General features: G+C 41.2%; 2 protein-coding genes across 3 annotated transcripts in view; both read right to left on the reverse strand.

The window, feature by feature from the left end:
- The window catches only part of LOC139641172 (protein NLRC3-like), a 107,347-nt gene that overhangs the window by 78,165 nt on the left and 2,036 nt on the right, over positions 1-27,146 (reverse strand). The gene's annotated exons all lie outside the window — the stretch shown is intronic.
- On the reverse strand, positions 8,926-26,956 carry LOC139641170 (NLR family CARD domain-containing protein 3-like). Of its 2 annotated transcripts, XM_071515441.1 has the most exons (10): positions 26,571-26,952; positions 25,272-25,350; positions 24,856-25,084; positions 22,793-24,602; positions 21,730-21,903; positions 20,496-20,669; positions 17,113-17,286; positions 13,488-13,661; positions 12,562-12,608; positions 9,139-12,317 (listed from the first exon to the last, which is right to left on the reverse strand). In XM_071515441.1, exons 1-10 carry the CDS (start codon positions 26,636-26,638, stop codon positions 11,770-11,772), a joined length of 3,477 nt encoding a protein of 1,158 aa, XP_071371542.1. In that variant the 5' UTR covers positions 26,639-26,952; the 3' UTR covers positions 9,139-11,769. The 2 variants fall into 2 exon arrangements, with proteins under 2 accessions (XP_071371543.1, XP_071371542.1); XM_071515442.1 differs by lacking the exons at positions 9,139-12,317; positions 12,562-12,608 and adding an exon at positions 8,926-9,126 and having other exon boundaries at positions 26,571-26,956.

Here is a 27,146-nt window from a genome sequence, read left to right on the forward strand (position 1 = left end):
CATCAACAACAGACTCTAAGACTGTGGGGCCCAAACTGGCCCCCGGGCCACAGTTTGACCCTCCAGAGGGGGTCAGAAATATGAGATAATTTAGAATAGATAAAAACTTCTATATAAACACAAAGGTATATTATTCAAATGCACACATTTATTCTGTCTGGTAGGTAAATATTTTTAATTGATTGTCTTTGTCTCAATAAGCTCCACTGCTGTTATTTTTGAATAAATACTTTTTCATACTTTCATCCATATATTTCTATTCTGCCTGTTCTCTTTATATAACCGTCATTTTACTAGATTCTTACTATATCATATGTTTCTTTACTGTATCCTGTTACTTTTTACTGATTTCCCACAGGATCAATACAGTTTTGTCTCATTTCATTTTATAATAATAATCACTATTCTCTGTGTTTCAGTCTGCAGGATCAGGATTAAGGATCAGGAACAGGTTGGAGGCCTAAACTCTGAACCCAGAACATCAGAATGTGCAGAGAGCTGTCCGCACTTTGAGCCTCTGGGTCAAACCAGTCAGTGTTTCCTCCACTTTTATTCTTTCAGGATGGGAAAGCCTCTGAAACAGCATCTGGACCATCATGGGACACTAAAACTCTCCACTGAAACCCAGGATAATAATCATCATTCATTCATTCAAACTGCATCATATCCATCATATCAGAGACGGACAACACCGACCGGCCGATATCTGATTTTTAATAAAAGCTCGATATCGTCCTGAAACTGGTATATCGGTCCAACACTATCAGGAGCATCCTGTCAGTATTTAGTTGCACAGTCCATGTGTCAGTGGTCTCAAACCTGTGACTCAGAACAGATGCAGCCCAGAGAGCAAACTAACAATGTATCAATGCTGAAATATTCAGCTTCAGTTTTGCACCCTGAAATAATGTTGGTACAACACTGAAAAGGGATTGACCCAAAAATCAATGTTTCTGTTCAGATTCACTCATTGATTTAACATCAAATTAACATTGAAGCAATATTAAATTGTTATTATTAGAGATATAGCCAACTTCTTTAGACTCTTTAAAATGAAGCTGTCATTTTACATATGGAGTCATACATTTTAATTCCAAATATAATACAAACACACATCACTTTTACATCAGCTGCTGGTTTCCATGCTCTCTGCCCATTAACATCACATCTCAGCAACCAGGGATCACAGAAAATCCAGACTTTCATATTTACCCTCTTGTTTAACTCGTCGCCGATATTTCCCACAGCACCTGAAGGCGGCGTAACACCCGGAGCGCACATGTCGCTCTGTCAGTTCTGCTGCAGCTAAATAAATGAAGGACTTTGTGGGATTCGGTCTCATCTGCCTCACAGGACTGTTTTCACTCGGTCGTTCGGTCCCACAGAAAAACTCCTGCTGCTCCACACGAGGAGTCCGACCTGAACACACAGCAAGAGGAGGAGACATGTAGCATGGAGAGAGAAACAGGAGGAGGAGACGTGTAGCATGGAGAGAGAAACAGGAGGAGGAGACGTGTAGCATGGAGAGAGAAACAGGAGGAGGAGACATGTAGCATGGAGAGAGAAACAGGAGGAGGAGACGTGTAGCATGGAGAGAGAAACAGGAGGAGGAGATGCAGCGGGTCGTGGGTTCAGACCTCAAGGCTTTCTGTGTTTTCGTCTTCAGAAATGTGAACAGTTATGAGCCGATGAATGTAAAGTCCAAGCAGTGAGGTCGATGCTCAGAGAGGCAGAGCTTCACCTTCATCATCAGCAGTTTGAACTGTGATATAAATAATGTGATGGATGAAGCTGCACAGCTGCTTGTAGCTCAGTGAGATCAGCAGCTGCTTGTCATGTGACAGGTTGCTGGTTCAAACCCCAGCTGTCTTCCTCTTTAGTGTCTCCATGTTGTTGTTGTCAGCAGTGTGAACACTTGTAGAAATCACATGGAAAATTGTAATATATGAAGACATAATTAGCAGTCGAATGGTTGTGAGCAGCAGTGGAAGAAGTATTCAGATCTTTGACTTAAGTAAAAGTAGCAGTACCACAGTGTAAAAATACTTTGTTACAAGTAAAAGTTCCTACATTCAAAATCTTACTTAAGTCAAAGTACAAAAGTATTAGTGTAAGGTTGGCCGATTGGTTGAGGCACAAAAGAGATGGTTCTGTTCATTCAGTCCAGGTGTTTTATTTACAGCAGTGCGGTCCCATGCAGCTTATTTACAGTGCAGACAAATTTGGCCAAAATGCAGAAAAAAGGAAAAACACAACTTGCAAAAATAAACAAGAAGAAAAATATACAAGGCAAAAAATAGATATACTTATACGCTAACTGCACTATAAGGCAATGCCCCTTTAGATAAGGGCCCTCCGCAGCTGACAGTGTCCTGACCTGCCTCACCAAGGTCTGCTATGCTCTTCCAAAGGAGCTCCAGCCTCCACCTTTATATAGTAGCTGGCTCCAACCAAGAGACATCAATTATAACTGATAATCAACTATCTCCTAGCCATATTCCCCTGGTTCAAATTATCACACCATATTATAAACAATAATAATAAAGGTCATTAGACATTTCCAACAACAATTGAACAACTCCAAACACATTTAAATAACATTTCAAGAAACACCATTAAACACCCCTGCCACTTTACCACACTTGGTCCGATCCCCCGGAAACCCCCCACTAGAAAAGGAAGTGGAACGCTCCGTCTCGGGTTTTCCGGGTCTAAAAGAGAGGATCGTCCAGTGCAGCACAGAAACAGGTGACAAACAATTCCCTTGTAAAAAAGTACATAAATAAATACTCCTTTAATTACAAAGACTATATGTCTCTTGTCTTTTCATTTTTACATTGCAATGTTTTATGTAAACGAGTTACACTACAGCTGGGTCGCTATGTATTAACGCTATATTGGTGACCTCCGACATCACAAACAGAGAGAGAGAGTGAGAGAGAGAGAGAGCAAACGCAACAATATCACAGCAACACAGACACCTCTATGCCAGCAAGATGTAGTTAGAAGTGGCTATGCAGCGTTGTGTGTGTGTTTGCACCTTACTTTCTATAGGGCACGGGATATCCCCGTGACAATTAGCATCAAAATATACTTAAAGTAGCAAAAGTAAAAGTAGTCATTATGCAGAATGGCCCATTTCAGAATCATATATATCATGTTATTGGACTATAATTATTGATGCATTAATGTGTTTATCACTTTAATGTGGCAGCTGGTAAAGGTGGAGCTAATTAATTACTTTATATACTGCTGGGTAGCTTAACCTATACAAATATATCATAATTTATTAAATAATCTAATTCTGCAAAGTAACTAGTAACTAAAGCTGTTAAATTAATGTAGCGGATTAAAAAGTACAATATTTCCCTCTGAAATGTAGTGGAGTGGAAGTATAAAGTAGCATCAAATGGAAATACTCAAGTAAAGTACAAGTACCTCAAAATTGTACTAAAAAAAAGAGTACAGTACTTGAGTAAATGTACTTAGTTACTTTCCACCACTGGTTGTGAGATACAGCTGGCAGTAGGGATTTGACTCGACTTTGATCAGATGAATTGACCCCAGCCTGCGGATCGATCACTTGGCTGTTGTAATCGATATTCGGCGATCCATTAGTTCGGCCTGGGACTGAAATGTTTTGATCGTTCTGTGTTTGCTGTCGTTCTGTTTCTTCTTCATGTGTCTTTCTGCCGCTTCGGCTCTCATGTCCGTCAGCAGCCGGCTGTCGCAGGCCATGGAAATATTTATTCACAGATGAAACGATCAATAAAAGTGATACAAATCTGTGGGCTGTCTTTATTTTGGGGGTCTGGGGTGTGGTGGAGTCGTGTTGTGAAGCGTGACACTATGATGGACCGTACTATGACTTATATGTAGGGCTGCGACTAAGGATTATTTTCATTATGGATGAATCTATGGATGATCTTTTCCATGAATCATTTAGTCTATAAAGTGTAAAACATAAGGACAGATGTCATTATGTTCACAGAACGTTACTGAATGGATCTACAGCCACACCACAACAAGCTGACTCAGCTGCTCTCTGCTTCTAGCTGCTTGATACACATTTACACTTTATTAACTAACACACAGTTCTACAGTGTTCCTCCATCATGGAGACTCAGCTGGGTGCCTCTGCTCAACATGAACATGTTTGCTTGGTAGTTTGTTAAAGGATTATAAGCTTCATTATTCTAAAGGAGTCGTTGCTGTCTTCTCTGTATAGACACTGAGTGACTGTATTGTCGTCATTATCATGCCGCATAGGAGGTAAGGGGATTGAGGAGATTTAGGAGAGAGGGGATTTGAGGAGCCATGGGTGGAAGATGGAGGAGATTCAGGAGTTTGAGCAGGAGAAGAGGAGGAACAGGAGGTTTTAGGGAGGAGGGAGGAGATTTTAAGGGGATCGACGAGGATATTGAAAGAGATGGAGAACGAAGCTTCCTAAGATTAGAGACTGAGAGTAGAGCGAGGCACTAAGCCTGGCTTCACATGCTGTCGGATATATCGGAAAAACTAACGTATTGACCCGAATATAAGACGACCCTGATTATAAGACGACCCCCCCCCCCCCCCCTTTTCAAGACTCACTTTTGGAAAAAGACTTTTTGAAGACCAAATCTTGATTTTTATAAAGAAAATCATTTTATTTGAAAATAATGATAATAAAAACACATTGAATAAAACAAGGTAGGCTGTTGTTTTTAACGTCTTTTAAATAAAATCATGTTTTCAATATCTTTTAGATGAAATTGTCACATTTAAATTAAATAAAATGTAATCACATTTGTAAATGAACGCCTTATGGTATTTAAATACCACAAAAATGAGAATAAACTGTAGTCTATTGGTATTTCTAATACCAATTAGGCTATCCATCTCATAGTGAAAAAACAACCATGTAGCCTGTCAAAATTTTAATAACTAACATTAATTAAAAGTCTAATTGTAGAACAGTCTTGAAACAAATCTGACAGAGAGAAAAAAAACAGGCTAGATTGCAATAAAACAGAAGTTCGAACATTACATTCTGTGACTCCATATTTCTTAGCTGCTCCAGAGTTGTTGGATGACTCTGCTGCATTGATCACCATGATCTTAAAATTGGCATCATAACTCAGTTGTTGGTTAACTTGGCCTACTTTTGAGCCACTTTGTTCCAGACGGTCACTGTGTCTCTCCATCTTTCAGGTGCCTGGCACTGTAGGCTAGTTGTGAGAGACGGAGGCTCGCTTGACTCGTTTTACAGATCTGGCGCCATCTGCTGTTGTGAATGTATAATGACATTTAAAAGTCTAGACCCCGAATATAAGACGACTCCACTTTTTCAGATGCATTTCCAGTAAAAAAAAAAAACCCTTATTTTTTTTACAAAACCTTATTTTTCTGCCATGTCGAGAAGGTTATAGGCCTCATTGCATCATAACTTGGAAAATAGGATGTAAAAATTGTCTTCTGACTTGATAATCTGACTTTGAATGGCATTCATGTGAGATTTCCAAGGAAATTATCGTATTGGTCCGAATATAAGAAGAAAAACGGTTATACAGTTTACACACCTGATACACTTTCTCTCCTTGTCCTCGAAGAAACTGGAAGTGCAAAAAATGACAAGCTGTCCAGTGATTTTATCTTGTTTCCAGACCTATCAACCGTATTTCATGATCTTTTTAGTCAAATTATCTCACTGCACTGGCAGATAATCTTGTATGCCAATATGTCTTCTGTCAAGAAATCATCATAAAACAATGAAGAAAATCTGGAAACAAGAAACTTTCTCCAAGACAATTTCACTTTTACCAAGAAAATGTCCTGAAACAAGTTACATTCTCCTGGAAAAAAAAGCCATATTTGTTGAAAGCGGTAAAATGATCTGCCAGAGCAGTGAGATGATTTCACTAAAAAAAAAATCCTAAAATAAGCTTGATAAGCCTGGAGACAAGATACAATAACTGGTTAGTCAGTTTGTCAGTTTTCATGTGTGTAGGAAGCGCAGGTTGTGTTAGCTTCATTTCTACATCATGATGTTAACAGCCCAAAATGATCAACTAGTTATAACTCCACACAAAGCAATCAGAAGACACAAATATTCATTCAGTATAGTGTTACACCTAATAACCGACTTAATTCCTATTCATTATCACACGATCTACACTTCTGTTGGGAATTCATGGTGTGTCTGTTGCCGCTCAAAGTGGGATTATGAAGTGGGAAGAAAATTTTGCGACCCTATTTTCTAAGTTATGATGTAACGATAACCTCTAACCTTCTCAACATGGCGGAAATATAAAGTTTTGTGTCAGTTAGCGGTAAGAAAACAGTGTTTTTTTTACTGTGTTTTTTATTCGGGATTTGAAAGCAGATGAAAAGATAAATACATAGCCTAAACATCCACATCCAATACATAACAATCCCACCCTCCCTTAATTCCCCTCCCTCTCGAACCCGAGTATCGTGCACACAAAACCTTTTTTTTTTTTTCTAGTTAGGAACTGTAGGTTTTATACAGCTCACACACCTGATGTGCTTTCTCTCCTCGTTCCCACGAAGAAACCGGTAGCGTTGTAGGAAGCGCTTTTTAAAAGTTCCTCCTTTCATCCCTGCTGATTTATTGTTTGTCTTCCAGGATTGATTTTCTGACAATATCGCACGTGAACGCAACGCTGTGTAGCAGCCGACTCGGAAGTCCCGGATGTCTGACTTTTCCACCGGCACATGAACGCACCATAACACTGTCAGGGTTAGGGGTTCAATTCCCACCTAGACCATACTAAAAATTCATACATATATACAAAACTAAGCAAAAAACAGGATAGAAAAAGCAATATAAAAACTACAGAAGAGAAGTAGGTCTCTCTCTCTCTCTCTCTCACACACACACACACACACACACACACATATAAAGAGAGACAGGGAGAGAGAGACAGAGAGTATAGTTCATGTTTTCAAACCAAATATTTAATCATCTCAGTGTAGTTTGAATGTATAAACTGTTGGTTTTGTACATTCTGTAAACTGCTTTGGTAATATTGTTTCTGACTAATAAAACAATTAAATTAGAAGAGAGAGATAAGAGAGACAGACAAAAAAAGAATATATAAAGAAGAGAGACAGAGAGACAAAGAAAATAGAGACAAAGAGAAAAAATTTATATAGAGAGAAAAAGAAAGAGAGGAAGTAGAGTGTTAAATATAATGAGAAGGAAAGGGAGAGGGTGAAGGGTAGATATGTGATAAAGAGAGAGAGGGAGGATGTGTGTGTGTGTGTGTGTGTGTGTGTGTGTGTGTGTGTGTGTGTGTGTGTGTGTGTCTCATCATCATCTCCTCCCCCTCATGCCAGGTGAAACACAGGTGAAGTTTGTCCATATAACACACAGGGAGGCTGCAGCACAACTCCATAGCAGCCTTCTCCAAAACAACTGAAGTCAGTGGGGACCAGTTCTTCAGAGTTCCAGAAAGACCTACAGTATATTTACACCATCATTTAGTGCAAATCTGAACTACAGCCGATTGATCTGCAACACATAATGGTGTATAGGAGCTCTAAAGAACAGGTCCCCATTGACTTCAGTTGTTTTGGAGAAGGCTGCTACCAAGCTGTGCTGCAGCCTCCCTGTGTGTTATATGGACTAACACATTTCACCTGAGTTTCATCTGGCATGAGGGGGAGGAGATGATGACAGGATTTTCATTTTTGGGTGAACTATTCCTTTAAGTGATTAGAAAACAATTCAATTTGATTCATTTCAATTTAGTTCAGTTCAATTCAAACTGCTTTATTGGAATGAATGTCATAAGAACAATATTTCCCTGTTAAGAATACTGCTGGCGGCATGTTGTAAAAAGTCATTAACTAGCAGTTGGCTGAAGTCAGAAATACCCAGTGAAAACGACTGGAGCGATTCAGTGCATAGTTCATTCATAATAATACATAAACATATTCATATGTAGTATAGTTTGTTTATATAGCACTTTCCAAAACCGAGTTACAGTGCTTTACAAGAAGAAGAATATTGTTTAAAAAGTATGATACATTTTGGCGGGGGGGGGGGGGGGGGGGTCTGGGGCTCCTCCCCCAGAAAAAAAATAGTAATTTAAAACAAATTTCCTGCATTTCTACACCACCTAACCTCTGGATTAAGTCAAGAAACAGCAACCCTGTATAATGTCAACCAAAATGTTAAATTATGTTATATTACTAGATTTCAGCATTGAGGTGATTACATTCATGATTTTGCATAGGCATACTAAGACACAGAGCCATAGAGATAAAACAGTAGAGGGGAGCTGTCATAGAGAATTCCTATTCTGGAATGGGACCATATGGCAGCCATCTTACCTGGGTCAACTGCTCAGCTGACTGTCATTGGAATCAATGGTGATAGTGCCTTATGCTGCCATTATAATGCTAATATTTTTTTATTGAGACATCACTACTACTTTTTATTTAGCTCACTGTGTGCAAGACAACTGAGACTGTCTGAAATGGAACCAAACATGAGCATTTTTTGTAGTTTGTAGATAAAAAAAATAGCGAAACTATGTTAAGTAATTATGTTTTAAATCATAAAGATTATCTTCTGGAAGTATTTTAATGGTGCATTTACTTTACAGAAACTATGAATCCTTTTTTCAAGAAGACTTTATAATTCTCAGATTTCTTTGGTACTGAGTAGTTGTATTAAGAGTAAATATGAAAATCTGCTTATTTTTTAATGTAAAACCCCCAAATGATCTGTGGTTGTAGCAACAGACAGATGTTGGCAGCAATTAAATATCACCAACACTGAAACACACCTAACAATACACCCAGATAAAATATACAATAAAAGACAAATGTAATGCCATGAAGTGGTTAGTGTGACAGCTCTAAGCCAATTTAAGCAGGTAATAATGGACATAAGTTTTTTATTTTACTTTATTACAATCCATAAAGAAATAATTTCTGTAGATGCCATCATGTAAACAAGTAGACTACTACAGTAAAAACAAACATCTCTACACTTGAATCAACTTAACATCCACAGTAGCCTATACAGATATGCAAATGAATGTCCTCTCTGTCTGCCACCACACGTCACCATGTGTCACTTCCATCATTAAGGAGCGTCTTGGCAGAAACAGCCTGCAATTAATTCAAACAAAATCGGCTCAGTACTGAGTACTATACAAGTACTATACAAATACTATAGAAAACACTTGTGTTATACTTACACTTGTGTTATATCTCTGTGCACAGAGCGTCCCCGTAACCATAGTAACTCACTCTCACTCCTGCCTGCGTGCGCCATGGACTGTGACGCTGCGTGGTGCTTTTAATTGCTCCGGGCAGCGCTCACGCCGGGCAGACGTTCCATCCGGTTTGCTTTCAGATTATTCCGTTTGTCAGTGAATTCCTGCCATTACTTTATTTATTTATTTATACACATATATCTCTTTTAATTTCTAGAAGTTGTTTTTTTTTCTAGGTTCCAATATGTTCCAGAAAACTCCAGTTTGACTTGACAGAAGTTAACGTTGTAGCGTAACCTCTGCTCAGTTTGCATTAGTTATTTCTTCATTCTGAGCGTTGTTGTATTGCAGCCTTTAGGAATATCATTCATTCATTTTTGCACAGATGCTGAAACCCTTGCCTTACTGTAATAAAGGCCTGTATCAGCCAGAACAAATTCAAAGCACAATAAAGTCAATATTTCAAGGTGTTTACTGAGTTGTGTGGTGGTTCTTAAGCTATTATATGCATAGGCTTATAATCAGATCATAATCAGCATATTAACCAGAACACAGAAGTCTGTCTTTCAAGAAAAAGGGATATGAGACGTTTTTAGCCAGATGATGTTTTTAATTCAACATGTTTGAAACTTAAGAATGATGATATGTACAGTAGTAGATTTGTAGGCCTAACATGTTATGCCTATCTTGCATGAATTTAACAATTATTTTCATACAATCAAACAAATTGGGATTCATGTGGATAAATATGAGTGGACAGGAGGCTGAGCGTGAGCAACCATTCTCAATGTGAAAACCATTTCCTTTCACTTTAGTGACTGGTAGCCTATATTCCTTTTTATTTCAATTCCAACCTTGGTGATGAAGCGATATTTTTCACCGGGTCGTCCACGTTTCTACAGCCTGCATGAAACACGGTAAGAACACACGGGGTGAAGAGTCTAAGATGCTTTTAGTCGTCCATCTTGGGAACTGCGGTTGTCTTTTCCTAAGTCCTTATGAATTCTCCTTCACGTCTTTCCTTGACCTCATGACCTTTTCCAAAGAGGTCAAGGAGAAGTGGTTAGGAACAGGAGTCAGGACGTATTTTTTTGACTATTGGACCGCAGCCCCAGTGTCCCCCTACAGACTGACCCTGAGCCTCACAGACTGAACTGAGTCACCTGTGTGTTCAGCTGTAGAGCCTGAGTGTGAGAAGTCATGAGGCTCCAAACGGTTCAGGAGGAACGGGACGGCACTTTGTGGCGTCACGTGTTGCCATGACGACGTCAGACGTCACTATCTCCCGTCAATTAATCAATTTGTAATTTACTCTTTGTTTGCCCTTTTGTCTGTGTGTTTAGTCTGTGTACATGTCCACATGTCACCAGAGGGGTCAGAGGTCAGAGGTCAGCAACCTGTCACATGACAAGCAGCTGCTGATCTCACTGAGCTAGAAGCAGCTGAGAAGCTTCATCCATCACATTATTTATATCAGAGTTATAAACTGCTGATGATAACTGTGTGTGTGTGTGTGTGTGTGTGTGTGTGTGTGTGTGTGTGTGTGTTGGTCCCTCCCTGTCCCTCAGAGTCAGAGTCTATCTGCCCCCTAGTGGCCGTTAGGAGACTTTCACTCTCTCACAGTTGAAACTGCTTGTTGGAAAAGATGAAGACCAAACAATGTTCATTTAGGAGAAACTTTCATTCTGACAAACAATTACAGAAAACTAGATAGAAGTTTATATCTTGGAATGATGAGATGACAATAAAATACCAAATGTTGCTACAGAAAGATATTTCAACCTGTCAATCATCAACAACAGACTCTAAGATGAACAACCATAACTTGATTCTGTCTGGTTTCATTTCTCATTCATTTCATTTTCACAATAAAATGTCCATGTTCTTGTTGTTAAAACCCAGTTCAGTTACCCAACACACACAATACACTCTATTTAGTAAAGTGTGTGTGTGTGTGTGTGTCTGTGTGTGCGCGCGCGTGTCTGTGTGTGTGTGTGTGTGTGTGTGTGTGTGTGTCAGTGTGTGTGTGTCTGTGTGTGTGCGCGCGCGTGAGTGTGTGTGTGTGCGTGTGTGTGTGTGTCAGTGTGTGTGTGTGCGCGCATGTGTGTGTGTGTCTGTGTGTGTGTGCGCGTGTGTTTGTGTGTGTGTGTGTGTGCGCGCATGTGTGTGTGTGTCTGTGTCTGTGCGCGCGCGTGTGTGTCTGTGTGTGTGCGCGCGCGTGTGAGTGTGTGTGTGTGTGTGTATGTGTGTGTGTGTCTGTGTGTGTGTGTGTGTCTGTGTGTGTGTGTGTGTGTGTGTCTGTGTGTGTGTCTGTGTGTGTGTGTGTCTGTGTGTGTGTGTATGTGTGTGTGTGTCTGTGTGTGTGTGTGTCTGTGTGTGTGTGTGTGTGTGCGCGCGTGTCTGTGTGTGTGTGTGTGTGTGTGTGTGTGTGTGTGTGTGTGTGTGTGTGTGTGTGTGTGTGTGATCCTGTACAGAGTGAACCATCATCTCAGCAGCTGTCTTTGGTCAGCAGTGTGAGTGTTTCTCTCTCCCTCCTCTATCTGACAAGAGACACTGAGGAACCAGACCCAGACCCAGACACAGACCAGATCCAGAACCCAGGATAGAGTGGTTCAGTGAATGTGGCGTGGAAGCTGTGGATGTGGATCAGTGTGTCAGAGGAAACTTTGTAGAAGGACAGAGAGCCAGCAGGCCAGTCCAGATACACTGCTACTCTGTTAGAGTCAGAGGAGGAGAGGGAAGGTATGACTGTTCTTCTGTTATTGTGCCAGGCAGAGTAACTGTTACCAGAGCAGCTCAGACTCCAGGACTTTTCATTCCCTCCAAGCCTGCAGTCATCACCCTCTCCTCTCCTACTGATTCCTCTGTAAGTCACTCCTATATGAACATCTCCTTCCCACTCGACCTCCCAGTAACAGCGACCAGTCAGACCATTTCTACACAGCAGCTGTTCCCAGAAGTCAAATCTCTCTGGGTGATCAGGATATGGCTGCTCCTCTTCCACCTTCGTCACCTTTCTGTTGTCTTCAGACAGGAAGAGGTTTCTGTGTGCTGTGTTTGGGTCCAGTGTGAGTTCACAGGCATCTGATGAGAGAACAAGACTCAATACAGCAGCAGCTTCTCATCTAATACACCTGTTGTGTTTATTATCGGTTGATTTATTAACAGATTGACTGTTCATTTCTTCAGTTTCATGATGACACATTTTGTCAGCCATCTTTCTTCAGAGTAGGATTTGAATGAATAGATGTCACACATGAGCTTTCTATTTAAATAGAAACTGAATGTGCTGCTTTGTTTTCATCAATCAAACTAAATACACACTTACACTTCCTCAGACCTGGTTTCAACCACCGCACTGCATCATGGTCCAACCTGGGGGGGGGGGGAATAAAGTCAGACAGCATAATCTCTTTGATAATGAACAAATAACCTTCATAACCTTCCATATGAGTGATTTTCCAGACGCCGTCACTCATATCCTCCATTCAACATTAAACAATATTCCTCAGCTTCTCAGCAGCTCCGTTCACACTGAATTTATGAATCAGAGTGAATGTTCATATGTTGGTACAGACTGGAGCAGAGCGGAGTAAAACCACCAAACCGAGTCTGTACGGTAACAGGAGTCACTCCACTCCTGTCAATAATGTCTGTAACCATAGAAACGTTTACCGCAGACCAATATGGCGGCTCCCGTCGCCTGTGTTTTCAGTCTACTGGACACCAGTAACACCAGTAACCAGAGGCGTCAGTTTGTCCATCAGATTTGAATAAACCTCCACCGACAGCGGCGTGGTTTTCTCTTCTTCCACCTCATGAACTTGATACTTTAAAGAGACGCAACATTTGGCCTCAAGACACAGAACTGGTGGAGCAGCTGCAGTGTTGAGGAAACAGACTGATAGAAAATGTGAGAACGTCTCAACTCTTCCCTCCGTCTCTTTCAAATTAACGACGATAAAGTTACGTAACGTAACGAGCGGCCGTCCGGTCCGGTTCCGGTTCCGGTTCACGCTACTCGGACCGACCGGATCCGCTCTCGGATTCGGTATCGACACCCGAACGTTTCGGGTAGCGAGTTCGGTCGTAGAAAGCTTCGCTCTCCTTAATAACCGAACCGTGTGTGAACCGAACGGGACGAAGCTCCGATGAGGAGCGACGGCTGTATTTAGCCGCGGTGCGGACGCAGCCGGTCTGACAGAGAAAATGTGTGTGACTCTCAGCCTTCTAGCGGACGTGGCCTCTCCGTACCTGAGAGAGTCCGGTCTCCGGTGTGGATCCTCCGGTCCAGCAGAGAGCAGCTTCACTCCTGAGGCTCCTGGATGATTGTAGCTCAGGTCCAGCTCTCTCAGATGGGAGGGGTTGGAGCTCAGAGCTGAGGCCAGAGAAGCACAGCCTTCCTCTGTGAGCAGACAGCCTGACAGCCTGCACACACACACACACACACACACACACACACACACACACACACACACAGAGAGAGACACAGAGAGAGAGAGACACATACACACACAAAGAGAGAGAGAGTGAGACACACAGAGAGAAAGACACACATACACACACGCAGAGAGAGAGAGAGAGACACACACAAACACACACACACAGAGACAAACAGAGAGAGACACACACACAGAGAGAGACACAAACAGAGAGAGACACACACACACACACACACACACACACACACACACGAGACACACACACACACACAGACACACAGAGAGAGAGACACACACACAGAGAGAGAGACACACACAAAGAGAGAGAGACACACACACACACAGAGAGACACACACACAGAGAGAGACAAACACACAGAGAGACACACACAGAGAGAGACACACACACAGAGAGAGAGAGAGACACACACACAGAGAGAGACACACGCACACACACAGAGACACACAGAGACACACACACAAAGAGAGAGACACACACACACACACACACATACACACACACACACACACACAGAGAGACACACACACACACACACACAGCAACATATTGTTACATTTTCTTCAGTGATGTATAGTTTGTAGTGCTGATGTGGTGATTAAACAATATTGATTACATTTTCCTGGATTTCAAAATAAAAGCAGCTTGATAATTTTCAGTAATATTGATCACAGCAGAGTTTCTCTCTTAAAACATAATTCTGGTTCTTTTCAACCTGGACCTTGTTTTCCTAGTTTTAGTCATGAAGATTGATTTGAAAAGCAGAATATAATCTACTGACCAAGACCAGATGCAGCTGGACCAGTTTGTCGTTCAGATCTTTACTTCCCATTCATTTGAATGGAAACTGCCATTGAACACGTTGGTGAACAGATTCAACAGCAGATCCTGCTGCTGTGATTTTTAATTGACGTTTGGTCCGACTATTTAGTTGAAAGGATGGGGTCGCACACGATGGAAAGTTACTTTGTTAAGCACTTATTTTATTTCATAACAGAACGTTTTCGGCCCTCCGGCTTTCATCAGTGTCTGATAGTAACTCATCTTTTTCCTCTATATGTAGGGAAACTTCATTGTCACAGGTGTGTGGAAAGACACAGGTGATGTCATCATCTCAACATGATCTTGGTACAACATTGAATCAACAAAATAAGAGGCTTCAAAGTATTTCATACATGCAGACACCACTTTCAAAACACCTCTACCATTTTGACATGAAGGATCTAATCCCCATAACAAGAATCATTATGTGAAGGTCTTGCTTTGTAAGTCCCTGGTGTTAAACTAAACTCCAACATGTGGTTCCTGATGTCGCCACCAGGGGGCATTGGTGTTATTTACATTGTTAAACGTGTACAAAAAACATGTCGTCCATGTCGCCCTTTAAGATTATACAAAATATCAGAAAACAATATATATACTGTATATGTCAAAAAACGATGGGATGTCTGAAGACATCAGGTGGTCAGCCGTTCATAAATCAGACATACCAACAGTCTCTAAGTTTAAACATTCGGCTACTATATTCACACCGGAGCCCGACCTCAAGAGTCGTTCATTCATAAAAACACCGTCAGATTGCATTCCTCCTTTAACCCATTAGGATGCAATGCATTTAAGGTATGTATCCAGAAACATTCCCTTTTCAATAAGGCATTTTCCTTGTTCCCCCCTCTGCCATTCAACCTTACTTTCTCAATGCCTGTACATCTGAAGTCCTCCAATCTGTGTCCTTTATTTAAAAAGTGTCTGGCAGCTGGGGATGTGATGTCTCCTCTCCTGATGCTACTGCTATGTTCCTGAAGTCTGACGTTAAGCTTCCGTGAGCTTTGACCCACATAGTATTTATTGCATTTACAAAAGAAAAGATATATAACATTGGTAGTGTTGCATGTGATGAGTGATTTTATCGTGTATTCCTTAGCGGTATGTTGATTGATAAACCTGTTGGTTTTCACCATATTATTACAGGAAGTACATGATCTGCACATTCTTTTCAACTTATATGATCTAATAACTGGATACCGCACCCAACAGTCTGAGCCCAGCGGCCGTACTACGATTACATGTACTGCTATTTAGAACCAAACAGCATCTTTACTGACAGAAGAGAACACAGCGGAGGGATACCATGTAGGAGAGACAGCTCCTGTTGGGGAGACCGGATCTACTTTATTTTTAAATACTCATTTTAGTGTGAACCAAGAACAGAAATGCAATGTAACTGCGGACCAGTTGCTGCTTTATTGTCTTCCAGCAGGATCTGTTGTTGAATCTGTTCACCAACGAGTTCAATGTCAGTTTTCAGGAGGTTTTCTCCTCATTCAAACTCTACAAACTGGTCCAGCTGCATCTGGTCCTGGTCAGTAGTTTATATTCTGGTCTTCATGGCGGTCAGGTGCTGAATAACCCCCATGTTAAAACTAAGTGGAGTATTGCTTTAAACAGGAGCGCTGCTGTCCAACACACACACACAGCAAACACACTCTCCGGCAGCTGGAGCCAAAAGTGATTAAAACACAGAAACACTCTGCAGTGAAACGTCTTTAAACAGCTGCCACTGAACACTTATGATGTTTCACTTATAATCCTCCATTTGATATTTTTTAGGCTGCTCACACACTTCCTTGTTTACTTCACTGGCTGCTGGTTTTCTGCTGCGTTCAGGTCAAACTGGAAGAAGAACGGCTTCACTGCTTTGTTTCATTATTCTTATTTAAATATTATATGAGGTTATAGTGTTGAAAATAAGACTGAGACTTATTTTAGTTTTTTTCTGGCAGTAAAGAAGTGTTTTAAATGAAAGTTGACTGATCTATTCAACTTTTATTCAGGAGCAAAATTAACCCTTTAAACTCGACAGAAATAGTGATTTTACATATTGTGATAAAACTCAACATCTCCTGATATGAACATTTTTATTGTAATAACGTTTTCAGCTTCATCACCCAGCACTAATAGTTTGTTATTTCTTGTTTATTTTGAGCTTTTGCAGCTTTTGAACAGGTTTTCTGAAAAACAGATCGTAGCTCTCAGTGGAAACTCTTTGTTTAAAAACAGTTACATGTTGGATTTTCTCATTAATAAACTGCTCTGAAATCAGTTATAATAACACAAAAACTGTCTCCAATATTAACAGCTGACCCCAGGATCAGGTTTGTGTTTTAATTTCAGTTCTGGACTCAGTTTGACAGAATCTGACAAGTCCTTTACTTCAGGTTTCACCAACAGAGGCAGTGAGGAGAGAAATAATGAAATATTCTCTCAGAGGAGAGAAAGTAGAGCTGAATGTTGGTTTCTCAGCTGCTTTCAAAAACCACATCAGCAGGAAAATGACAGTTCAGGTATTTTCTCTGACATTAATGTGCATGTAAAGCAGAATGTAAATGGTCTGTTGAACAGTAACAGTGATCCTGACCTGAGAGTCTCCAGTCTGCAGTGTGGACTCTCCAGTCCAGCAGAGAGCAGCTTCAGTCCTGAATCCTGCAGGTCGTTGTTACTCAGGTCCAGCTCTCTCAGACTAGAGGACTGGGAGCTGAGACCTGAGGCCAGAGCTTCACAGCTTCTCTCTGACAGCTGACACACACTCAGCCTGAAGGACAAGAAGACATGTGGAAATGTTACTCTGTTATATTGAATGTCATTATTGTATTATTTCTACTGACAGACTGTATTGATGAGGCCCTGGTCTATAGCAGGTCCCAGTGTGTTTGCATGGTGCTGTATACTGAGCTGACACACACACAGAGAGAGACACACGCACACACACAGAGACACACAGAGACACACACACAAAGAGAGAGACACACACACACACACACACACACATACACACACACACACACACACAGAGAGACACACACACACACACACACAGCAACATATTGTTACATTTTCTTCAGTGATGTATAGTTTGTAGTGCTGATGTGGTGATTAAACAATATTGATTACATTTTCCTGGATTTCAAAATAAAAGCAGCTTGATAATTTTCAGTAATATTGATCACAGCAGAGTTTCTCTCTTAAAACATAATTCTGGTTCTTTTCAACCTGGACCTTGTTTTCCTAGTTTTAGTCATGAAGATTGATTTGAAAAGCAGAATATAATCTACTGACCAAGACCAGATGCAGCTGGACCAGTTTGTCGTTCAGATCTTTACTTCCCATTCATTTGAATGGAAACTGCCATTGAACACGTTGGTGAACAGATTCAACAGCAGATCCTGCTGCTGTGATTTTTAATTGACGTTTGGTCCGACTATTTAGTTGAAAGGATGGGGTCGCACACGATGGAAAGTTACTTTGTTAAGCACTTATTTTATTTCATAACAGAACGTTTTCGGCCCTCCGGCTTTCATCAGTGTCTGATAGTAACTCATCTTTTTCCTCTATATGTAGGGAAACTTCATTGTCACAGGTGTGTGGAAAGACACAGGTGATGTCATCATCTCAACATGATCTTGGTACAACATTGGATCAACAAAATAAGAGGCTTCAAAGTATTTCATACATGCAGACACCACTTTCAAAACACCTCTACCATTTTGACATGAAGGATCTAATCCCCATAACAAGAATCATTATGTGAAGGTCTTGCTCTGTAAGTCCCTGGTGTTAAACTAAACTCCAACATGTGGTTCCTGATGTCGCCACCAGGGGGCATTGGTGTTATTTACATTGTTAAACGTGTACAAAAAACATGTCGTCCATGTCGCCCTTTAAGATTATACAAAATATCAGAAAACAATATATATACTGTATATGTCAAAAAACGATGGGATGTCTGAAGACATCAGGTGGTCAGCCGTTCATAAATCAGACATACCGACAGTCTCTAAGTTTAAACATTCGGCTACTATATTCACACTGGAGCCCGACCTCAAGAGTCATTCATTTATAAAAACACCGTCAGATTGCATTCCTCCTTTAACCCATTAGGATGCAATGCATTTAAGGTATGTATCCAGAAACATTCCCTTTTCAATAAGGCATTTTCCTTGTTCCCCCCTCTGCCATTCAACCTTACTTTCTCAATGCCTGTACATCTGAAGTCCTCCAATCTGTGTCCTTTATTTAAAAAGTGTCTGGCAGCTGGGGATGTGATGTCTCCTCTCCTGATGCTACTGCTATGTTCCTGAAGTCTGACGTTAAGCTTCCGTGAGCTTTGACCCACATAGTATTTATTGCATTTACAAAAGAAAAGATATATAACATTGGTAGTGTTGCATGTGATGAGTGATTTTATCGTGTATTCCTTAGCGGTATGTTGATTGATAAACCTGTTGGTTTTCACCATATTATTACAGGAAGTACATGATCTGCACATTCTTTTCAACTTATATGATCTAATAACTGGATACCGCACCCAACAGTCTGAGCGCAGCGGCCGTACTACGATTACATGTACTGCTATTTAGAACCAAACAGCATCTTTACTGACAGAAGAGAACACAGCGGAGGGATACCATGTAGGAGAGATAACTCCTGTTTGGGAGACCGGATCTACTTTATTTTTAAATACTAATTTTAGTGTGAACCAAGAACAGAAATGCAATGTAACTGCGGACCAGTTGCTGCTTTATTGTCTTCCAGCAGGATCTGTTGTTGAATCTGTTCACCAACGAGTTCAATGTCAGTTTTCAGGAGGTTTTCTCCTCATTCAAACTCTACAAACTGGTCCAGCTGCATCTGGTCCTGGTCAGTAGTTTATATTCTGGTCTTCATGGCGGTCAGGTGCTGAATAACCCCCATGTTAAAACTAAGTGGAGTATTGCTTTAAACAGGAGCGCTGCTGTCCAACACACACACACAGCAAACACACTCTCCGGCAGCTGGAGCCAAAAGTGATTAAAACACAGAAACACTCTGCAGTGAAACGTCTTTAAACAGCTGCCACTGAACACTTATGATGTTTCACTTATAATCGTCCATTTGATATTTTTTAGGTTGCTCACACACTTCCTTGTTTACTTCACTGGCTGCTGGTTTTCTGCTGCGTTCAGGTCAAACTGGAAGAACAACGGCTTCACTGCTTTGTTTCATTATTCTTATTTAAATATTATATGAGGTTATAGTGTTGAAAATAAGACCCCATTTCATTCACACTTTTTATCATTATTATTATCACTATCATTATGATTATAATCCTTATTTTAGTTTTATTCTGGCAGTAAAGAAGTGTTTTAAATGAAAGTTGACTGATCTATTCAACTTTTATTCAAGAGCTAAATTAACCCTTTAAACTCGACAGAAATAGTGATTTTACTTATTGTGATAAAACTCAACATCGCCTGATATGAACATTTTTATTGTAATAACATTTTCAGCTTCATCACCCAGAACTAATAGTTTGTTATTTATTGTTTATTTTGAGCTTTTGCAGCTTTTGAACAGGTTTTCTGAAAAACAGATTGTAGCTCTCAGTGGAAACTCTTTGTTTAAAAACAGTTACATGTTGGATTTTCTCATTAATAAACTGCTCTGAAATCAGTTATTATAATACAAAAACTGTCTCCAATATTAACAGCTGACCCCAGGATCAGGTTTGTGTCTTCATATCAGTTCTGGACTCAGTTTGACAGAATCTGACAAGTCCTTTACTTCAGGTTTCACCAACAGAGGCAGTGAGGAGAGAAATAATGAAATATTCTCTCAGAGGAGAGAAAGTAGAGCTGAATGTTGGTTTCTCAGCTGCTTTCAAAAATCACATCAGCAGGAAAATGACAGTTCAGGTATTTTCTCTGACATGTGCATGTAAAGCAGAATGTAAATGGTCTGTTGAACAGTAACAGTGATCCTGACCTGAGAGTCTCCAGTCTGCAGTGTGGACTCTCCAGTCCAGCAGAGAGCAGCTTCAGTCCTGAATCCTGCAGGTCGTTGTTACTCAGGTCCAGCTCTCTCAGACTAGAGGACTGGGAGCTGAGACCTGAGGCCAGAGCTTCACAGCTTCTCTCTGACAGCTGACACACACTCAACCTGAAGGACAAGAAGACATGTGGAAATGTTACTCTGTTATATTGAATGTCATTATTGTATTATTTCTACTGACAGACTGTATTGATGAGGCCCTGGTCTAAAGCAGGTCCCAGTGTGTTTGCATGGTGCTGTATACTGAGCTGACTGGAGCACTAACACTGACAGGGAAACTGGTTTGATTCCCACTGGGCCGCCCATGCTAACAATGTATTCACACATGGTGCTGTAAGGTGATTGGATAAATAAATCCACCAAATGGCACATGCTTTGTTACACTGCACAACAAGCCATAAAAAAGAAAATAAAGAGTATAGAAATTAGGAAACACTTTAAAAACAAGTGGATTTAAATAATAATATCAAATACAAACATGAGAAACAAGATGAAGAAGTGAGGAGAGACAAAAAGATTACACAAAATGACACAAAAGCAAGTCAATAAAAGTGTGTTTTACAAAGAGTTTTAAAGATGATAGTGAACCTGCAGCCTCAGTCCCTCAGGAAGGCTTTCCACAGTCTGGAAGCCCTGAGGACTAAAGTGAAAGCACCTTCAGTGTTGAGTCTGGACTGAGGGAAAGTCAGGAGGACCTGAAGATCTCAGCTGGCTCTCAGCTCACAGGGAACTAAGAGCTCCACAGTGTAATTCAGGAACAAAACTAGCCTGCTTTAAATGTGTTCAGTGACATTTTAATATGAATTCTCTATCTAACTGGTAACCAGAGGACAGATGTTAAAACTGGGCAGATGATGATGTCACCTTCCCACTGGTTAAAATCTAGCTGCTCTATTCTGAAGCAGCTGGAGATGTGACAGTGAATTATGGCTGAGAGGAACAGAGAGAGGTGCAGTAATCTAATGACAAGATATCAGAGCATGGATGATCTTCTCTCAGTCACTGAGCTTCACTGCTGTGTATATGAAACTGGATCAATAAAACTCAAATCCTCATGTAAAACCTGCAGGGCGACCTTTGCAGATTCAGGAATCCTGTTTTGAGAGAACGGACCTTAGTTTGGAGAAATGTGTCGAATCAACTGAGAAAAACTGTAAAGTGATTTTACCTGAGAGTCTCCAGTCTGCAGTGTGGACTCTCCAGTCCAGCAGAGAGCATCTTCAGTCCTGAATCCTGCAGGTTGGTGTTACTCAGGTCCAGCTCTGTCAGATGGGAGGGGTTGGACTTCAGAGCTGAGACCAGGACTTCATAGTGAGTCTCTGACAACCTGCAGCCCCTCAATCTGAATAAAGAATAAAGGAGGAGTTGGACTTCAGAACTGAGACCAGGACTTCAGAGCTGAGACCAGGACTTCAGAGCTGAGGTCTCTGAGAGTTCACAGCCAGAAAGTCTGTTTACAGATTTAATGTAAAATGAGAGATTATCAAAGCATAACTGAGACTAGCATACCAATCAAAACTTATACAGCATACTGCTACTACTACTACTACTACTACTACTAATAATAATAATAATAATAATGACAATAATTTGTATTATAGAATTTGAAATTTCCCAAAAGTGGTTAATGTATAATACAGTCAGAAACCAAACAGAAAATAATACATAAATGCAATTATATGAAAGCATTTCTGTAAAAAAGTGTTTTAAAAAAAAAAGCCATTAGAGTCCGGCTTCACCACAGATTTGGTTGGGGTTTAGTTACTTTTAAGGTTTTCAGCCTACAGCATTAAATTCCAACTTTCCCAGTCGTATTTCCCACTTTGTCGGCTCGTTCATGTCGCTCTCTGTAATTCTGATATTTCTGACATGAGCTGAAGGCAGGAGAAGACGAGGGGAATCTTTCATAGATATTACACCAATAAAGAGTTGAACTAGACTAAAGAATGAAACTCAAGGAACAACCGATCTGTTAGATCAGTAACTGGGATGTGAAACTGAACCTGGAACAGTAATGACTTTACTCTGTTACAGGAAAAAGTAATGTGATTACAGTGACACATTACTTTGTAACGTGTTACGCCCAACACTGTGTACCACTGCTATGTAGAACAACAGTTAATAGTGTGTATGTTTGAGGAACTATAGATCTTTATTGTAATTCTGATGGTGTCAGGTATGAAGGTCGCTCTACACTGTTCTATACTGTTGGTATTCACATCAGGACTAACCGAGCCTTCCTGCAGTTCCTCACAGCTGGGATCAGTCTCTGTCGTCCCTCCACTGATGTGTTGTAGGCCTCCAGGTCCAACACATCCAGAACCTCCTCTGACATCTGCAGCATGTAGGCCAGAGCTGAGCAGTGGATCTCAGTGAGTTTCTTCTCTGATCTGGTGTCTGACTTCAGGAACTGTTGGATCTCCTGATGTACTGACTGGTCGTTCATCTCCATCAAACAGTGGAAGATGTTGATGCTTCTGTCAGGAGAGGTATCATCAGTGTTCATCTCCTTCAGGTTGCTGATGGCTCTCTGGATGCTTTCTGGTCTGCTCTCTGTCTGACCCAGCAGGCCTCCTAAGAGTCTCTGGCTGGACTCCAGTGAGAGGCCATGAAGGAAGCGGACAAAGAGGTCCAGGTGGCCATTTTTACTCTTCAGGGATTTGAACATGGCTGTCTTCAGGAAGTCATCCAGGGATTGTTTACTCTCTTCAGATCTACCTTCTTTTCTATCTCTTCTATCTTCTCCCAGGAATGTCTTCAGTACCTTCTCTTCCCTGTTTGTGTAACAGTGGAACATGTAGACAGCAGCCAGAAACTCCTGAATGCTCAGATGGACAAAGCAGAACACCTTGTCCTGGTACAGCCCACACTCCTCTTTAAAGATCTGTGTGAACACTCCTGAGTACACTGAGGCTGCTCTGATATCAATGCCACACTCTGTCAGGTCGGCTTCATAGAAGATCAGGTTGCCTTTCTCCAGCTGCTCAAAAGCCAGTTTTCCTAGAGAGAGAATCATCTTCCTGCTCTCTGTATTCCACTGTGGATCTGTCTCAGCTCTCTCATGATACTTGACGTTCCCCTGTTTGGACTGAACCACCAGGAAGTGGATGTACATCTCAGTCAGGGTCTTGGGCAGGTCTCCTCTCTCACTGGTTTTCAACATATGGTCCAGAACTGTAGCAGTGATCCAGCAGAAGACTGGGATGTGGCACATGATGTGGAGGCTTCGTGAAGTTTTGATGTGGGAGATGATTCTGCTGGACTGCTCCTTATCTCTGAATCTCTTCCTGAAGTACTCCTCCTTCTGTGGGTCAGTGAAGCCTCTCACCTCTGTCACCATGTCAACACACTCAGGAGGGATCTGATTGGCTGCTGCAGGTCGTGTGGTTATCCAGAGGCGAGCAGAGGGAAGCAGTTTCCCCTTGATGAGGTTTGTCAGCAGCACATCCACTGAGGTCGACTCTGTAACATCAGTCAGGATCTCGTTGTTCTTGAAGTCCAGAGGAAGTCGACACTCATCCAGACCGTCAAAGATGAACACAACCTGGAACTTGTCAAACCTGCAGATTCCTGCTTCTTTGGTCTCAGTAAAGAAGTGATGAAGAAGTTCCACCAAGCTGTACTTTTTCCCTTTCAGCAGATTCAGCTCTCGGAAAGTGAATGGAAATGTGAACTGTATATCCTGGTTGGCTTTGTCTTCAGCCCAGTCCAGAGTGAACTTCTGTGTTAAGACTGTTTTCCCAATGCCAGCCACTCCCTTTGTCATCAGTGTTCTGGTTGGTTTGTCTCTTCCAGGTGAGGGTTTAAAGATGTCTTCACATTTGATTGGTGTTTCTGGTCTCTGGTTTCTGGATGCTGCTTCAATCAGTCTGACCTCATGTTCATCATTGACCTCTCCACTCCCTCCCTCTGTGATGTAAAGCTCTGTGTAGATCTGCTTCAGAAGTGTTGGGTTTCCTGCTTTAGCAATCCCCTCAAACACACACTGAAACTTCTGCTTCAGACTGGATTTGAGTTGATGTTGACACGCAGTAGGAGTTTCTGAATGAACAAACAAAAAACGAAATCAATTAATGGATTTCAGTGTGGATGTATATGTTTTTCCACTCCATGATATCTATTCAGCTCATCAGTAGCGGACAAACATGTTCTGACTGTGTGCAGCCCAGAAGAATTGTACAGATCTGATGCAGATGTGTTCAGCATATTTACAGCAGAGTTTGGAAATGTAAACATCTCTCATTTTCCACCATTTCCTCTTTCCATCATGTTAAACCTGTTAAAAGCCTCTTACTGCTCTGCAGAGAGTCAGCCAGCTCCTCCTGCTTCATTCTCCTCAGGAAGTGCAGTGTGATCTGCAGAAAAGCCTCTCTGCTGCTCCTCCTCTGCTCTTCCTCCTCACCGTCCACCACCTCCTCATCCTCCCTCTGCCTCTCTGAGCATTCTGGGTAATCTGGACTCAGAACCCTGTGGAACCTTTTCAGCTCGTTCTTCACAAAAGTGACAATGTTCTCCTCAAGCAGCTGGAACAGAATATTGCATAGATTAAAGTTTCATATTAAAATCATGGAACACAACATCAAATCCATCTTGCAGGGTTTGAAAGCCCACTGGTCTACAGAGTGCAGCATGGAGACTATAATGACCAGAATGGTTGTTTTGCATTTTCTTTGTAGCTGAAGTAAAATGTGTTGTTGTACATTTACACACCATAAATATGGAGTCCAGGTCTGTTTGATGCTCCTGGGCAGACTGACCGCTGGGAACCTCTGACCTCCCCTGGTGGACTCTGTGGAGAAAACATTAAGTATTAGGTCTCCAGATATCAACACACACACACACACACACACGCCTACACCATTAGGCAAGTTAGGCAGATGCCCCTCCACTTGGAAATTAGGAGGGCCCCTCTACTTTTCACCCCTTGTAAAAAAAATCGAATATTTAATCTTCAATCTCTCAATCTAAGTGAAATATCTGCTCTGTCTGCAGTTAGATAGCATAGTTGCATTTGGATTGCTGCACCCCCTTTCCAACCCAAGTGGTATATTCCAACCTGCGCTTTGTCTGCACTGCGTACCACAGACGATGGGACGATGCAGTCGTGAATGGAGTGACAGCAGCAGAATTGCTTGAACCATGAAATAACAGCTAACATTGCACATGCACATTGTGACCTTCATTTATCTAGCTAGCTAACAGCTGTTGTTTTTTTGACAGTAAGCTTAGGTCGGCTAACGTTCCGTGTCGTGTTCTGTGTGCCGAAGGTCTCGGTCTTTCTCTCTGAAACTGTGTTTAACATTTGGAAAGCTGTCTAGTAAAGTGAGATGTTTTCAACAGATTATTGAAGATGATAGGCTGCTGTTAGCAGTGTCAGCACAGCAGAGCAACAGGTAGGATGCCAAAGCAAAAGGAGAGTGTTAGAGAAAAAAATAATTATGATATTCAAAATTAATTAATTAACCTTAACCCCCCACCCTGTTCGGATTTTGCATATTTACACAAAGTTAGGAACCCATGCACACACACACACACACACACCCACACACACACACACACACACACACTCCACTGTAAATGTTTCTCTGGAGTGTCTTTCCCAAAGCAGGTCGTAGCACTAAGTATATCTTCAAGTCATTCTTCAAGACATTCGTTCATTTCATGAAGCTTTCCTGAAAAAACTCTCAACTCCAGCAGCACATGAAATGTGTCGTTCATCTAGTCGTGAGACTTCAAGCGTCTCTTTGCAGGAGCGGTGAAGGTGAGATCCTACAGCAGACAGACTGTCCAACCTAAACTCTGAGCTCCACAACATCAAAACCATTAGAGGCATTTCCTTTTGCCCCAAACCTTACTGTCAAAATATATAAATAATAAATAAATAATGTTTTGAAAGAGGAAACTAAATCAACAGAGTATGAAGGGCCGGACCAATTCTATATCTCATGACTTGATTCCTCTTCTCAGGAGAGATGGATAACAACAAACTCATCTGTTTTAAATTCTTACCTTTGCTCAGCAGAGTGCTGTCCATCTTTGAACTCAATAAGGCGATCAATAGACCGGTCGCTCTTCATGGACACACAGCTGGGTTCAGGGGAATCTGGTCTCTCCTGCTGGATCCTGATAGAAACAGGATTGACAAAAGAAGGGCAGTTTGAACCTGAAGTCAAGCAGGATTTTGACTCCAGTTCAAATCCCAGAACCAGATAGAAAATCTGTGAGAGGAGAGTGAATGAGAAACGTTCTCCTCTTCCTCAACAGCTGCTATTGTAGCTGACAAACTTTCTCTACATGAAAAAGGTTAAAAAACAAGAGCAATGTTACATATTATTGTTAATATCTTACTCCTCTTCAGATTTGTTCTTTATAATGCTTTGTTAATGCTAACATTATATAGTGACATTATGTTGACTTACTGTGTTTCAGAAGAATGTTTATCTTTAAAATGTATAGTTCTCTTCATAGACCAGTCGCTGTTCATGGACACACAGCTGGGTTCAGGGGAGTCTGGTCTCTCCTGCTGGACTGGGCTTCAACACAACAGAGACAGAGCTTTTACTCTGAATAATGATGCTGTAATGA

Source organism: Centroberyx affinis, unplaced genomic scaffold (genome assembly GCF_046629955.1).
Source record: "Centroberyx affinis isolate AG114_WGS23_722 - 3 ecotype Tasmania unplaced genomic scaffold, CSIRO-AGI_Caff_v1 ptg000351l_1, whole genome shotgun sequence".
Taxonomy (NCBI): domain Eukaryota; kingdom Metazoa; phylum Chordata; class Actinopteri; order Beryciformes; family Berycidae; genus Centroberyx; species Centroberyx affinis.